Below are 17,311 nucleotides of genomic sequence, written 5' to 3'. Positions count from 1 at the left end.
TGTCCACAGTGTTCGACCTGCTCCAAGGCACCACTGTCTTCACCAAGTTGGACTTACGGAACGCATACCACCTTATCCGCATCCAACAGGGAGACGAGTGGAAGACTGCCTTTAACACCCCGTCAGGGCACTATGAGTATCAAGTTATGCCCTTCGGACTCACCAACGCACCAGCAGTTTTTCAGGCCCTTATCAACGACGTCTTGAGGGACACAATTAACCAGTACGTTTTCGTCTACCTCAACGACATCTTGATATTTTCCAAGACCTTACAGGAGCACCACCACCATGTTTGCCAAGTCCTCCAGAGGCTACTACAGAACAATCTGTTTGCTAAGGCCCAGAAATGCGAGTTTCATGTCCCCGAGGTCTCCTTCCTGGGTTTTATTGTACGGACAGGACAACTCCAAATGGACCCAGCCAAGACCCTGGCCATCCGGGACTGGCCTACTCCCAAGTCCGTTAAAGAAGCTCAGCGGTTCTTAGGATTCGCTAACTTTTACCGCAAGTTTGTCAGGAACTTCAGTTCTGTAGCAGCACCCATATCGGATCTCACCAAAAAGACTGGTGGATCTTATGTCTGGTCTCCTCAGGCGGAAAAGGCGTTCAAGGACCTCAAGCACCGCTTTTGCACGGCACCCATTCTGGTCCTCCCGGACACTTCCCAACTGTTCATCGTGGAGGTAGACATCTCGGACAGTGGTGTCGGCGCGGTTCTCTCTCAATGCTCAGAAGGAAAGTTGCACCCCTGCGCATACTTCTCCCACCGCCTGAGCCCTGCGGAGTCCCGGTATGATGTGGGGGATCGAGAACTGCTAGTGGTTAAACTGGCCCTTGAGGAGTGGAGGCACTGGCTGGAGGGAGCGCAACATCCATTCCTGGTTTGGACGGACCACAAGAACCTGGAGTACCTCCAGCAAGCCAAGAGACTGAACCCACGACAGGCTAGGTGGGCCTTGTTTTTCAGTCGATTCGACTTCACCCTATCATACTGCCCTGGCTCTAAGAACACCAAACCTGACGCGCTTTCCAGGCTGTTCTCTGCCACCAACAGGGAGAGTGAAGTTGGGCCTATTATCCCTGTGTCCTAGATTGTGGCCCCTGTCTGCTGGGGTGTCGAGGAGGTCGTCCGACGAGCTCAACGCCAGGACCCCGGTCCTGGGACGGGGCCACCGGGCCTCTTGTACGTCCTTCGTCAAGCCCGGGCCAAGGTTCTCCAGTGGGGTCACTTGTCCCCTCTCACCGCCCACCCGGGAGCTCGGAGGACCCTGGACTTCTTGAAAAGATGCTTCTGGTGGCCGAGCATGGAGAAGGAAGTGAGGTCATTCGTCCTGTCCTGTGATGTGTGCACTAGAACCAAGAACCCACAACAGCGTCCCCAGGGCCTCCTGCATCCTCTGCCTATTCCCCGGCGTCCCTGGTCCCATGTGGCGGTCGACTTCATCACGGGCCTTCCAGACTCTCAAGGTAACACTGTCATTTTGGTCATAGTCGACAGATTCTCAAAGGCCTGCCACTTCATACCACTGTGCAAGCTCCCTTCTGCCCTTGAAACAGCTAAATTTATATTTACTCATGTCTTCCGAGTCTTTGGTCTCCCACAGGGCATCGTCTCAGACTGGGGGCCCCAGTTCTCCTCCCGAGTGTGGCACGGGTTCTGCAAGCTCATCGGGGCCACTGCCAGCCTCTCCTCTGGGTTCCACCCCCAGTCCAATGGCCAGACGGAGAGGCTCAACCAGGACCTGGAAACCACCCTGCGAGGCCTGGTGATGGATAACCCGACATCATGGAGCACCTGGCTGCCATGGGCGGAGTACGCCCACAACACCCTGCAGTCATCAGCCACCAGGTTGTCGCCATTCCAGTGCCAATTCGGGTTCCAGCCACCTCTGTTTCCGGACCAGGAGGAGGACGCGGGGGTGCCCTCGGTCAACCAGTACATGAGACGGTGTCGCAAGACCTGGAACAAGGTCAGGAGGACCCTCATCCAGACTTCCAGGGCCAACCAGACTCAGGCCAACCGCCATAGAAGGCCTGCCCACGTTTTCCGCCCTGGGCAGCAGGTTTGGCTGTCCGCCAAGGACCTTCCGCTGCGGGTGGAGAACCGCAAGCTTGCTCCTCGCTACATTGGCCCCTTCAAGGTTGTGCGCAGGGTGAACCCTGTCGCCTACCGGCTCCAGTTGCCCTGGACTCTAAGGATCAACCCCACATTCCATGTTTCCCTGTTGCGGCCCGTACTGTCGTCCACATATGCCCCTGCCCCTAGGAATCCCCCGCCCCCCCGCATCTTCCAGGGTCAGACTGTGTTCACTGTGCGCCGCCTGCTTGACTCCCACCGGGTCAGCGGTGGGCTCCAATATCTAGTGGACTGGGAGGGCTATGGCCCTGAGGAGTGCTGCTGGGTTCCCGCTCGGGACGTGTTAGACAAGGAACTGTGTCGGGACTTCCATTTGGCCCATCCGGATCACCCTGGGAACATCAGGAGACGCTCCTTGGGGGGGGGGGGGGGGTCCTGTTAGGACTGGGGACTGTCTTGGCCTCTAGACGCCGCTGTTATTGCTTTATCTTGTCATGTTTGTTTTGGCCTCTAGAGGCCGCCACTGCTTCTGTGTTTGTTTTGATTGCCTGTTTCCATGTGCCTTTTACCCCCACCTGTTCTTTATTTCCTGCCCTGCCCAGTTTCTTAATTTCCCTGTGTATAAATACTTCCTCAGTTTGGTCCCTAGTCACGGAGTCTTTGTGCTGTTATGTTATCACTAAAGAACTCTGTTCCATGTTCCTTGCCTTTGTCTTTGTGGTCTTTTGTACTTTGCTTTCTTGTGGACTTTTTGGACTTTGTATTTACCATTTTGGATCTTCTGAGCATTTGGATTTTTGCCTTTTCTTTTCTTATTTTTGGCTTTTTGTTTTGACTTTGAACTTTTGGATTTTTTATTTTTTCCCATATATCTTCTGAGCGTTTGGATTATACTTTTGTTTTCTGCCTTGGATTTTTTGCATTGTAAATAATCTGTTTTTTCTACTCTACTTTCGCCTCACTCCTCTGCACTTGAGTCATTCCCCTGGTGGCCTAGTGGGGGTTTGCTAGATTACTACACCAGCGACCCGGGTTTGATTCCCAGCAAAACCCTAACATAAAGATGGGCAGAGGATCTCCAGTTTGTCAACAAATGCATGAGAAAATTATTAAAATGTTTAAAAGCAATGTTCCTCAAAGAAAGATATGAGGGAATTTTAATATACCATTCTCTCTGGCACATATCATTAAACGATTCAAGAAATCTGGAGGAATTTCAGTGCATAAAGGGAAAGGGCACAAACCAAAGTTGAACACCAGTGATTTCTGATCCCTTAGACAGCACTGCGTCAAGAACAGTCATTCATCTATAGCTGACTGTAGCAGTTTGTATGGGTGGGTGGAGCACAAAGGACGGCAGGACAGAGGTCAGGTTTTGGAATAGGGGCTTTTATTGCCACACTTTTCAGTGAACAATTTTCTCAAACAGACACACACATGACTGACGTCTTGTTCGTGGATGAGCTCCTCTGCTCTCCGCTCTCCCTCCTTAAATAGGGCGCGGTCACTGGGAAAACACACACAAACAGGTTAATTGCAGTCAGGTGTAGTGATTCTGCCACTTACCTTCCCTGACTCCGCCCTCCTGTCACAGACCAGCGCTTGACCATGCCCCCGCTGTCACATACCCCCAACGCCCGACTCAGGCCGGGCAGCCGTCTGGCCTGCAGCCGAAGTTGAAGGGTTGGAGTGCCAGATACCAACGGGTGATCCGCGCGTTGGCATCCTTCATGCGGTGGAGCCACTGGAGGGGCGCGTGGTCCGAACAGAGGGTGAAAGGGCGCCCCAGCAGGTAGTAACGGAGGGCGAGGACCGCCCACTTGATCGCCAGACACTCTTTCTCGATCGTGCTGTAGCGCCCCTCACGCACTGACAGCTTCCTGCTAATGTACAGGACGGGGCGGTCCTCCCCCTCCACCTCCTGGGACAAAACCGCCCCCAGCCCTCTGTCCGACACATCAGTCTGCAACACAAAGGGGAGAGAAAAGTCAGGGGAGTATAAAAGTGACCCCCCACACAGTGCAGCCTTCACCTCAGAAAAAGCCCGCTGGCATTGCTCCGGCCACTGGACCGGATCTGGTGCCCCCTTTTTAGTGAGATCAGTCAGCAGGCTGGTGATGTCCAAATAATTAGGTATAAACCTACGGTAATAGCCAGCCAGCCCCAGGAACTGTCTCACCCCCTTTTTGGTCTTGGGCCTCGGGCAGGCCGCAATCGCTGACATCTTATTAATTTGGGGACGCACCTGCCTGTTGCCCAAGTGGAAGCCCAGATACCTTACTTCCACCCGCCCAATCACACACTTCTTTGGGTTGGCTGTGAGCTCCGCTCGTCTCAGCGACCTAAGGACGGCCCTCAGATGTTCAAGGTGCCTCTGCCAGTCATTACTATAGATGATGATATCATCTAGGTAGGCGGCCGCATAAGTGGCATGAGGGCAGAGGACTCTGTCCATCAGCTGCTGAAACGTAGCGGGTGCCCCAAACAGCCCAAACGGAAGGGTGACGAATTGGTGTAAACCAAACGGTGTGGAAAAGGCCGTTTTTTCTCGGGATAGGGGAGTCAAGGGGATCTGCCAATATCCCTTCGTCAAATCCAGTGTCGAATAAAAGCGAGCAGTGCCGAGTCAATCGAGCAACTCATCAATACGAGGCATTGGGTACGCATCGAATTTAGACACCGCGTTGACTTTTCTGTAGTCCACACAGAACCGGACCGACTCGTCAGCCTTGGGGACCAAGACCTGCTCCAATCACTGTGGGACTCCTCGACGATGCCCATTTTGAGCATGGTCTCAAGTTCTTCCCGAACCACCTTTTTTTTGTGTTCGGGTAGTCTGTAAGGGCGGCTACGCACTACTACCCCCAGGGGCGTCTCTATGTGGTGCTCTATGAGGTTAGTGCAACCGGGCAGGGGCGAGAACACATCCGAAAACTCGGTCTGCAACTGGGCGACCTCCGTGAGTTGGGTCAGGGAGAGGTGGTCTCCACAGGGGACCGGAGAGGTACTTGATGTCAATGCCCCTTTTTGAACCTCCGGCCCCAGCTCCGCCTTCTCCGGAACCACCGACACCAACGCCATGGGGACCTCCTCATTCCAGAGTTTAAGCAGATTGAGGTGGTAAATCTGTAGCGCCCCACCCCTGTCCACTCGCCTTACCTCATAGTCGACGTCCCCGACTCGCCGTGTGACCTCAAAGGGTCCTTGCCACTTGGCGATCAATTTGGAGCTCGATGTGGGCAACAGTACGAGTACCTTATCTCCCGGTGTGAACTCTCTAAGGCACGTACCCTTGTTGTACAGGCGGGCTTGCCATTCTTGGGCCTGTCGCAAATTCTCCTGGGTTAGGTGAGTGAGCGTGTGGAGTTTTGCGCACAGGTCCATAACGTATTGAATTTCGTTCTTACTTTGTGAAGGTCCCTCCTCCCAATTTTCCCGCAGCACGTCTAGAATGCCACGCGGCTTACGCCCATATAATAATTCGGACGGGGAGAACCCCGTGGAGGCTTGGGGAACCTCTCGCACTGAAAACAACAAGGGCTCGAGCCACTTATCCCAATTACGTGCGTCCTCACTTACGAATTTTTTAATGATATTTTTGAGGGTGCGATTGAACCGTTCCACTAAACCGTCCATTTGTGGGTGATACACACTGGTGAGGATCGGCTTAATACCCAATAACCCATACAGTTCGCGCAGTGTCCGTGACATAAATGTGGTGCCTTGATCAGTCAGAATCTCTTTCGGGATTCCAACTCGGGAGATAACACGGAAGAGCGCCTCCGCAATACTGCGTGCTGAGATATTGCGCAGAGGGACTGCTTCCGGGTATCGCGTTGCATAGTCCACCAGAACTAATATAAAGCGGTACCCTCGTGCTGACCGATCTAATGGCCCGACGAGATCCATCCCAATCCTTTCGAACGGGGTCTCGATTAATGGTAGAGGGCACAAAGGGGTTTTTGGAATGGCCGCTGGATTTACTAACTGGCATTCGCGGCACGCCGTACACCACCTACGAACATCGCCGCGAATCCCCGGCCAATTGAATTGGGCCATTATTCGGGCTAGTGTCTTATTCTGCCCTAAGTGTCCAGCCATGGGATTAAAGTGAGCTGCCTGGAATACCAATTCCCGGCGGCTCTTTGGAATTAAAAGTTGCGTGACTCGCTCTTTAGTTTGAGTGTCCTGCGTCACTCGGTATAACCTGTCCTTCATAATCGCGAAGTAGGGGAAGGACGGGGTGGCGTTTGGCTGGAGCGTTTGACCATCGATTACTCTCACTTGGTCAAACGCATGTCGCAGAGTCTCGTCTCACGATTATTCTAATGGGAAATCCGCGAGGGATTCCCCAATAGAGAGAGGAGGAGCCGGTGGCTCCTCACTCTGACGCGGAGATGACATGGACAGCTCTGTGACAGCTGCTCCTGCCAAAGCATCACCGGGACCTCCCCCTGTCAAATGGCAGGACCCACTCTTTACTAAGCATCCCCTTAAATCCTGAAATCCTGGCCAATCAGTCCCCAAAATTACAGAGTGGGTAAGGCGAGGATTAACCGCCGCCTTCACTATAAATTTTTCCCCTCGGAAAAAAATGTGGACCGACACCAAAGGGTAGCTGTGAACGTCCCCGTGCACACACAACACCTTCACCCCCTGTGCTCCCCCCAATGCCTCGTTTTGAACCAGGCTTTGGTGAATTGAGGTCTGGTTACAACCAGAATCCACCAACGCCTGATATGTATCCCCTTGGATAGTCACCGGTATGCGATACGCTCCGGCCCGATCGAGGGTGGCCTCTGGCGCGTCGGGGATCCGAACCACCGTGCCCACTTCCATCGCCGTGCACTGCTGTTGTAGGTGGCCCGGCTCCCCGCAACGCCAGCAGACCGGCCCGGGCTTTCCCTCTGCACCGGTGTTCTGGGGCTCACTCACCTGATGTGGGGGAGAGACAGACACAGAAGGGAGAAACGGGAGGGCACCGCAGGTGCGGCGGGCTGGCTGGGGAGGTGCCGGCCCCCACCTCCGCGGTGGGGGAATGGGGCGAGGATGGGACACAGGAGGAGGGGGAGAGAGAGAGAGAGAGAGAAGAGGATAGAAGAGAAGATGCTGCCAAATGGTCCTCCGCCAGCTCGACTGCCTGATCCAGCGACGCCGGGCGGTGGCACTGGACCCACTCCGCGGTTCCGGCTGGCAAGCGAGCGATGAACTGTTCCAGCACCACCTGGTCGATGATTCCCTCGGCGTCGCGGTTATCGGCCCTCAACCACCGCCAGCAGGCGTCCCGGAGCTGCTGGCCAAACGCAAACGGCCGGCCAACTTCCTCCAAGCGCAAAGCGCGGAAACGCTGGCGCTGCTGTTCTGGGGTGCGCCCCACGCGCTGGAGGACGGCCTGGTGGAGGTCCGCGTAGGCCAGCCGGCGGTCGGTGGGGAGCTGTAGTGCGGCCAGCTGTGCCTCTCCCGTTAGCAGGGGGAGGAGGCGCGCCGCGCGCTGCTCCATCGGCCACCCCGAGGCTTCGGCGACGTGCTCAAAGAGCGTGATGAACGCCTCGGGGTCGTCCTGTGGGCCCATCTTGGTGACGGTGAGGGGAGACTGGCCCGCGGTAGGAGCGCTGGTGGATCCCGCCGATGTGAGGAGGTGCCGGAACGCCTCTCGATCATCTTGTTGGGCCAGTACCAGGGCCTCGAAGTGTCGCTCCTGCTCCTTCCGGAGGGTGACGAGCGCCTGGTGCTGGCTTTGCTGGGCCGCGGCGAGGGCGTGGACCAGGTCGGCGAACGGGGAGGACTCCATGGGGCTGCTCGGCTGGTGCTCCACTTTCCCGGGTTTCGGCACCACTGTAGCAGTTTGTATGGGTGGGTGGAGCACAAAGGATGGCAGGACAGAGATCAGGTTTTGGAATAGGGGCTTTTATTGCCACACTTTTCAGTGAACAATTTTCTCAAACAGACACACACACACACGACTGGCGTCTTGTTCGGGGATGAGCTCCTCTGCTCTCCGCTCTCCCTCCTTAAATAGGGCGCGGTCACTGGGAAAACACACACAAACAGGTTAATTGCAGTCAGGTGTAGTGATTCTGCCACTTACCTTCCCTGACTCCGCCCTCCTGTCACAGACCGGCGCTTGACCACGCCCCCGCTGCCACACTGACAACTATGTGATCTTGGGATTACTTTGGCAAACCTTTGTCAAGCATTACAATATGGAGTTACATCTACAAATGCCAGTTAAAACATGAACCATCACATATTGGAAATGTGTATTGTGGTCAGATTTTTTTATTTTTATTTTTTTAAGAAATGGTCCATGTGCCCTGGACCAAAGATGAAAAGTACAATCCAGACTGTTACCAGCAACAAGTCCAAAAGCCAGGGTCTGTCATGGTATGGGGTTGTGTCAGTGCTCTTGGCAAAGGTAATGGTGATGGCAGCGTTAATGCAGAAAAGTACACAGAAACCCCATGTCTGTGTGGGTTTCCCCCACAGTTCAAAGACATGCAGTTAGGTTAACATGGGGTGGCCTTGGGCTGAAGTGCCCTTGAGCGAGGTACCTAATCCCCAACTGCTCCCTGGGCACTGGAGTATAGCTGCCCACTACTCTGGGTATGTGTGTGTTCACTGCTTCAGATGTTTGTTTGTTTTTTTCTTTTCCCCCCTGCTTCAGATGGGTTAAATGCAGAGGACAAATTTCACTGTGCTTGAGTGTGCATGTGACAAATAAACTCTTCTTCTTCTATTTCATGAGGTAAAACATCAAATAATGTGTTGTTCGATTGTTTTGAGTGCAATACTGGTCAGAGATTATTTCCAAATCATTGTTTTTCAGTTTTAATTTCAATTACAATATACTGTCTCAACTTTTTCTTATTTGGGGTTGTAAACAAAATAACAAAATATTAAAATAATTTTTTTGGTTTGCAGCAGTACTTTCAGAGCAGCCAACATAAGCCCACCCACACACACACTCGCACACCCACACACACACACACACACACAAATGGTCGACCAGACAATGGAACGGTTTATCCAAGCACTTCCTGCATGCTGAGCTTCACAGTGTTCTTGCACACCATAACAGTGATGCAGAAACGCAAATACCATCACTGTAACAGCTCCGTTTATCTCTCAAGTTGGTGGAAAAACTGGCCTCGACCCACAAGTTCTGTTGTCTTCTCTTCAGGCTGCTTTCCCCTGATGCTGTCTCTGGTTTTACATTATTTGTGCTGGGAGACAGATGGTAAAGCAAAGAGCTATTTTATACAAAGACAGGCAGCTCTTTAGTCAGTCTTATCAGACCTGTCCTGTTGTTATCTTTAATAGCCATTTTAACAAATCCAGCAGGAGCTCTCTCATAAATGAAACAAAGACTGGTGACATGCTAACAAATTAGGTGATAATTAATTATAGCACCTTCTCTCTTTCCTCATGTATACATACATTCAGGTCCCAGTTCTCACACTTCTTCTGTTGCTAAAATCACCATCACTCTTCTCTCATTTCCTACCCCCCACCTACACATCCACTCTCAATTCAACAGTCCACGAAAGGGCTATGAATATTTAAAAAGTGTCTGGCTCCTCAGAAGAGAGGTGACAGGCACACAGCACAGTCTATCTCACATGAGAACATCAAGAGGCAAACAAGAGGTGAAAAATCAGACAGGCATGGGCAGGGAATGCAACAACATGAGCGTAATTACAGAAAGGCTCTGGTGGCAGGCAAGCAGCTCTCTTTAATGAATCCATTAGCGCCTCACTGGATGAAAGAGACAGGGGCGCACAAAGAGCTGTGTATAAATCCATTACCATGCAAATGACAATGCAAGGGATGCCACATGAGGTGCCTACCTGTCCCTAAAGGCTGCCACCTGAGCACAGCTATGTGTCATCTTTTTTTCAGTTGTAGACCTGAAAAGCTCATCTTTGCACTTCTGGCCATGAAAGACAATGTTTTTTGCCAAGATTAAGTTATTAGGTAACTGATTTCTGATTAGAGGGGGGTAGAGTGCATACGGTACATGTGTCCATCTCCATTCAGAGGACAGCAGAGATAGACAAGAACAATAACGTGAATTTAGTATTATTAATTGAATATTGGTGCAGTTCTTCATGACAGCAGAACCAGGTGAGTCTACAGTAGTTCTTTCGATTACAAACACTAAAATTTAATACAGTACTCACCAAGACCAACAATTGCACCGTAATGGCAGAGCTACGTATACATCTCAATAGTCATCGTATATAAAAGTTGTTTTTTCAACCTAAAACTATTCATCAGACATATTTATATAAAGTCAACAGCCAACAGCAAAGAATCTCTAATTAATTCACAGTGTTTATCAAGATATCTTTCCAAGAAAGACACCCCTCTTTTCTGCTACAACAATTCAGCAGGCATGCAAAAGAATGTTTCTGGGTGTCAAAGAAGCAGAACTATTGTAACACATCTCAATATTCTACCTCATGTTCTGCACAACATACATCAGCCCATCCCATCACACATAGAGGGCCTCGTTTATCAAGCTGAATATGAACAAATTTATTTGCAAATTGTTCTCAGGAGCATTTTACGTAGGAAATGTGGTATTCGTGAAAATTTGGAAAATAGTTTGGAAAAAAAACATTTGTCTCCTAATAGAGCAACAAGAAATGTTGAAGAAAATGTTGTTAGCACTGTCGCCTCAAAGCAAGAAGGTTCTGGGTTCGAGCCAAGTGGCTGGCGAGGGCCTTTCTGTGTGGAGTTTGCATGTTCTCCCCGTGTCTGCATGGGTTTGCTCCGGTTTCCCCCACAGTCCAAAGACATGCAGGTTAGGCTAACTGGTGGCCCCAAATTGACTGAATGCAAGTGTGAATGGTTGTTTGTCTCTATGTTTCAGCCCTGTGATGATCTGGCGACTTGTCCAGGGTGTACCCCGCCTCTCGCCCATAGTCAGCTGAGATAGGCTCCAGCTTGCCTGTTACCCTGTACACGATAAGCAGTTACGGATAATGGATGGGTGGTAGTTAAAAAAAAAAACAAAGTTTGTATCCGAGTAGCTGCTCCTGAATTTGTACATTTATATATAAGGAACCTCACTAAACCTTGATTGTTAAGCTACAAATCATGTAATTTGTTGTATAATTATATAATTGTAAATAAATTGAGTGAAATGTTTGTGAAACTCAGTTGTTTCATATTAATGACAAGAAATGAAGAGAAATAAAACTATCCATTCAATTTGGACAAAATAAATAGCACCTTATAAAAGTTAGATGAAGTTTGCCATTTCCAGATGATTGGCATTTATCAGTATACTCACATGTATACAAAGAAAACCAGTGTTACTAAAACATTTGCAAATCTGGCAAAAATTTGTAGTATGGTGTGACTTATGAAAACGTTTATAAACAATCTTACTCATGCCACACTCACAACCCGCCGTAAGTGTTTTGGACACACACGGGACGCAGGGTTTGGTAGCTTGCAGCCATGCCGCAGGGTCGCGGTGAACCTGGGGGAAAGTTTGGGGGAGGAGTACGGGCAAAGTACTTGTCAAGTACAGGTTGCATGCCTGACTTCCTCGAGGCGTGGGAAAAATTGTGCCTTTTGCTCATGGAAAGCGTACCGTATGTCTGACTCATGTGATCAGTGCGTGTTCAGTGAGTATGGAGTGTGTGTGACTTGCATTTTACCAGTTTCCTGCGTTAGGAGTATGGGCTGCATTTGTGAAGCATGTGTGACGCACGTGATTGGCATTTAGTAGCATGTACAGCGGGTTGTGAGTGAGCCTTTAAAGACTGATAAATGAGGCTCAGTGACTGTTCTTCTACTGAAGACATGACTGGAAATAACTTCCAGCATGATAATCATAGACAGTGTTGCATTTGATCATGGTGAAGAGAACATTTCTATATAAGACCAGATTACTCGAATTTTACATAATAATGTTGCAGAAAACAGAATTGGCAATGCTAATACGCATGTAGTTTGAACATGTGTAATCAGAGGTATGATTTTAGAATTGAGCTAAACTATGCATATAAAATTCAGATTATGCTCCACCTTGGCTCTCTGGTGTGATTCCCTGCTGCTTCTGCAGCTAAGCATCGATGCCATCTTAAGGCCCATTTATACTTCTGCGTTGAATCTATACCGTAGGGTATCTGGAGTAGCCACATACCCTACGTCATACCCTGTGCTGTAGCCTGACATGCACCTCTCTGGAAATGTAACTACACGTCACAATGACGCAGACTGCAACAGCTGTGATTGGTCTTCTTGGTAGCATCGCATTTCCTCCTTCGCATTTCCGGCTGCTATTTCCTCTCTGGAAATCTATCATCGTGATACTGTGTTAATAAAATTATATTAAGTTTGAGGCTCTAGTGTGGCTGTAGATCATTATATTATATGGACAGGAGTGTTTTACTTGGAAATATGCCACTCATATTTTTCATAAGAGCTACATCCGGGACACAGAGAACCAAAACCGTGACGTAAATCTCTATATCTCACTTGTGAGGAAATCAATGAATTGTTTTGATAAATTTGGGTACTTTGTTTGTAAATGTGTCGATATAATAAAAAGAACATCACTTGTTGGCTTGAAGATATGAAGTTTATCTTCTCGTGTTGAAAAATTTGCATTTTTCATACAAAATACCTCACGGATCTCAGTGACATATTTTCCAACATTTCACTCGACGATGACGTCACGCCCAATGTTTTCCTGCTAACTGGATGCGCGTTGTCAAAATGGCGAAGCGGTTCAAAATTAAAATTCTTTTCATTAACTTGTTTTTTTTTGTGGATGTGTCCATATAATAAAAATAACATTACATGGTGGTGCGAAGATATGAAGTTTATCTTCTCATGTTGAAAATATTTTCACTCTTTCGCTTTGCTCACTCGTGAATATGTTCACAACTCGAAGATAAACTTCATATCTTCGCACAACCGTGTAATATCCTCTATATATTGGCCAGTTTAATCCTGCATCTAATCCTGTGGATTTAAACAATATGGCATTATTTTTTGTGCCTCATTCATTTCTGAGTGAGCAATGGGACTTTGGCTTTGAGCCACTCATACTGTTGAATACAGTTGAGTTAAAACACTTCAGAAATGCTTTCAGTGAGAACTGACTTGGTTTATAATTAATCACACGAGGCTTTTTTTTTTGTTTTTTGTTTCAAAAAATAATTTTGACTGTTATTTTCTGTTTATTATTCCGACAGTGATACATGAAACTCATATTCCACTCTTCTTCTCTTGTAAAAGCAGTACATTCTGGTGTGTTTCATGTGGCAACTCCTCCTCAAGGAGAGGCACACTTTATGTGCAAAAGTAAATATTTCACCCTGCGCGTCCTTTGACTATGCAGAAGTATAAATCGGCCTTTAGCCAGACAACATATCTTGCTGACATGGTTCCGTTATTTTTGGCCAGATGGTCAACAATTTCATCAGAAAATTGATCTGCAAAAATGACTTAGGATCAGGAAAGGAGATTTGCTGGGAGAGATGGAACATAAATATACCCAGTGGCCCATAGTTTTTTCATCATGCACAGCAAACCACAAAATATGGCTCACTTCACATCATACTCTCTGTCTTCTGTAAGATCTCAATCCCAAAACACAAAGACTGAGCTCCCAATATACTCCCTCTAATCTCTGCTGTCAAACCCCAAGCTTGGTAACACTCACGCTGACACTGTCCATCGATCTCCTCAAACCCAGGCCTGCACACACAGCGTCCAATAGGCACAAGCCAGCCTCCGTCTGCACTGCAGAACATGCGTGGTGCCTCCAGCTCCTCAGCATATTCTACACAGGATCCTCGTACCTCCACCAGCGCCTGGTCTCCGCCTGTCACTGTGTCAGAGAAAAGTGCCAGGTTCGTCACGGCCAGCGGGCATCGCTTATAGAACACACGGACTGATACCAAGGCGATACAGGCACCCAGGTCCTGGAATGCTAAGTAGAGGCCTCGCTTGCTGAGTCCGCCGATGTGGCGCACCTCTGTGTTGAGCTTCATGACACGCTCCCCCACATCGCTCTGGGTGAAGCTCTCGTCTGCTGCAATTGTATCAATTTTGACATACTGGCTCTCGCGAGCATGCCGTAGTGGTGGGGGTGCCACTGCACCATCTGATTCATGGTAGTACATGTTAAATGTCTCCTTGCAGGTTCCAGGCACACCAGGTAGGCTGTTGCAGTCACGTAATGTGAATTTGAGTTCAACGTAAATACGGCGGGCACCAGCACGTGGGATCAGTGCCGTGCGCAGCCAGTTGTTCTGGTTGGCTTCCATCACGTTGCATACCTGGTATGTGCGCATGGGGATGTTGCGCTCATCCATCACGCTGATCTCCTCCCACTGCGTGTGGAAAGACACAGACATGAGAAACAGGATTTTTTTTTCCAAAGCTCAAAACATCACATAGACATAACTCTCTCACTGATACTGACACATTTACTCTCATTTTGACCTCAAGACCAAAAGCTGAACATGGTAAGCATTCATCTCAATCCACACCTCTACATGATTCAGTGATGTAATAAATAGAGAACAGTTGTTAAAACACATGCAATAATTTATGCTTGTAATGAAATAAAATTAAAACCTGGAGTTGAGAAGAGTACTACAAACTGCTGGAAATGGTATAATAGTGTATATTCAGGCATTCTGTGGTCTTATTAACAGAAACAAAAATGGAAATAAATCAAGTCAAGAAGAATTCAAGGACTGTTTTATAAGATATTTGGCTATAAAATGCATAGGTTGATTGAGAGGAGGCTGTCTCCTGATAAGAGGGTGAAATCGTGAATATGTTCACCACTCAAAAATAAACATCATATCTTCGCTCAAGGGCGGCACGGTGGTGTAGTGGTTAGTGCTGTCGCCTCACAGCAAGAAGGTCCGGGTTCGAGCCCCGTGGCTGGCGAGGGCCTTTCTGTGCGGAGTTTGCATGTTCTCCCTTTGTCCGCGTGGGTTTCCTCCGGGTGCTCCGGTTTCCCCCACAGTCCAAAGACATGCAGGTTAGGTTAACTGGTGACTCTAAATTGACCGTAGGTGTGAATGGTTGTCTGTGTCTATGTGTCAGCCCTGTGATGACCTGGCGACTTGTCCAGGGTGTACCCCGCCTTTTGCCCGTAGTCAGCTGGGATAGGCTCCAGCTTGCCTGCGACCCTGTAGAACAGGATAAAGCGGCTAGAGATAATGAGAATGAGATGAGATGAGATCTTCGCTCAACCGTGTAATGTCCTCTATATACTGTATGTTCCATATGTAATTTCATAGTTTCAATGTCTTCAGTATTGTTCTACAAAGTAGAAAATAGTCACAATGCAGAAAAACCTATGACTGAGTAGGTGTTTTGACTGGTACTATAAGTCATTAAGCCAACCTACTCACACAGTTTTGCTACACTGAGTATGGTCAGAAACTACATGAGAGTAGAGACAGTTCAGTGGTCAAAATATGAAAATGAATCACGAATCTCACACAAACACAGACAGCATATGTTGTTTTGTTAGATAAATGTTAGATAAAACATTTTGTACCAAGTAAAAGTCCTAAGTGACGAGACTCTGAGAGATGAATGATGAGCACATAAAAAAGGAGACTGAATGAAATGATGCTGTATTCAGTATTAAAAGTCAGTAATCAGCAAAAACAAATTTGCTGAACAGCAGGAAACTTTTTCTCTTCTTATCAGGAGGGAGCCTCCTCTCAGTCAACATTTTATAGCCAAATACAGTGTCTTGGAAAAGTACTCATCCCTCTTGGTGTTTGTCCTGTTTTGTCGCATTACAAGCTGAAATTAAAATTGATTTTTTTTTTTTTTTTTTTTTTTTGGGGGGGGGGGGGTTATCACCATTTGATTTACACAACATGCCTACAACTTTAAAGGGATTTTTTTTTTTTTTTTATTGTGACACAAACAGTAATTAAGATGAAAAAACAGAAATCTGGAGTGTGCATAGGTATTCACCTCTTTTCGTATGAAACCCCTAAATAAGAGCTGATCCAACCAATTCACTTCACAAGTCACATAATTAGTTGATTAAGAGCCAACTGTGTGCAATCAAAGTGTCACATGATCTGTCACATGATGTCTGTATAAATTAACCTGTTCTGGAAGGACCCTGACTCTGCAACACTACTAAGCAAGCAACATGAAAACCAAGGAGCACTTCAAACAGGTCAGAGACGAAGTTGTGGAGAAGTATGGATCAGGGTTGGGTTATTTAAAAAATCCCAAACTTTGAATATCCCAGGGAGCACCATTAAATCCATTATAGCAAAATGGAAAGAATATGGCACCACTACAAACCTGACAAGAGAAGACCACTCACCAAAACTCACAGACCGGGCAAGTAGGGCATTAATCAGAGATGCAACAAAAACACCAAAGATAACATTGAAGGAGTTGCAAAGATCCACAGTGGAGATGGGAGTATCTGTCCATAGGACCACTTTAAGCCGTACACTCCACAGAGTGGGGCTTTATGGAAGAAAGGCCAGAAAAAAAGCCATTATTTAAGAAAACACGTTTGGAGTTTGCCCAACAGCATGTGGCAGACTCTCCAAACACATGGAAGAAGATTCTTTGGTCAAATGAGACTAAAATTGATCTTTTTGGCCATCATGGGAAACGCCATGTATGGCGCAAACCCAACATCCTGAGAACACCATTCCTACAGTGAAGCATGGTGGTGGCAGCATCATGCTGTGGGGATATTTTTCATCTGCAGGGACAGGAAAGCTGGTCAGAACTGAAGGAAAGATGGATGGCACTAAATACAGAGCAATTCTGGAGGAAAATCTGTTTGAGTCGGCCAGAGGTTTGAGACTGGGGTGAAGGTTCACATTACAGCAGGACAATGACCCTAAACATACTGCTAAAGGTACACTGGAGTGGTTTTAAGGGAAACATTTAAAGATCTTAGAATGGCCTAATCAAAGCCCAGACCTCAATCCAATTGAAAATCTGTGGCATAAATTGAAGATTGCTGTATACCAATGCAACCCATCTAACTTGAAGGAGTTGGAGCAGTTTTGCCTTGAGGAATGGGCAAAAATCTCAGTGACTAGATGTACTAAGCTAATAGAGATATACCCCAAGAAATTTGCAGCTGTAATTGCAGCAAAAAGTGGCTCTACAAAGTATTGACTCTGGGAGGGTGAATACCTATGCACACTCCAGATTTCTGTTTTTCTGGGGGGATTTTTTTCATCTTAATTATTG

General features: G+C 48.0%; 1 protein-coding gene across 1 annotated transcript in view; it reads right to left on the bottom strand.

The window, feature by feature from the left end:
- Nucleotides 1–17,311, bottom strand: part of ek1 (eph-like kinase 1) — a 206,055-nt gene that overhangs the window by 149,585 nt on the left and 39,159 nt on the right. Inside the window, exon 3 of the mRNA XM_060900022.1 lies at nucleotides 13,764–14,436. Coding sequence (XP_060756005.1) covers nucleotides 13,764–14,436 — 673 coding nt within the window. The remainder of the gene's footprint in view (nucleotides 1–13,763; nucleotides 14,437–17,311) is intronic.

This window comes from Neoarius graeffei, chromosome 19 (genome assembly GCF_027579695.1).
Source record: "Neoarius graeffei isolate fNeoGra1 chromosome 19, fNeoGra1.pri, whole genome shotgun sequence".
NCBI classification, from domain to species: Eukaryota; Metazoa; Chordata; class Actinopteri; order Siluriformes; family Ariidae; genus Neoarius; species Neoarius graeffei.
Note: the sequence above shows the minus strand (reverse complement) of the source record. Positions and strands in the feature narration are given on the sequence as shown.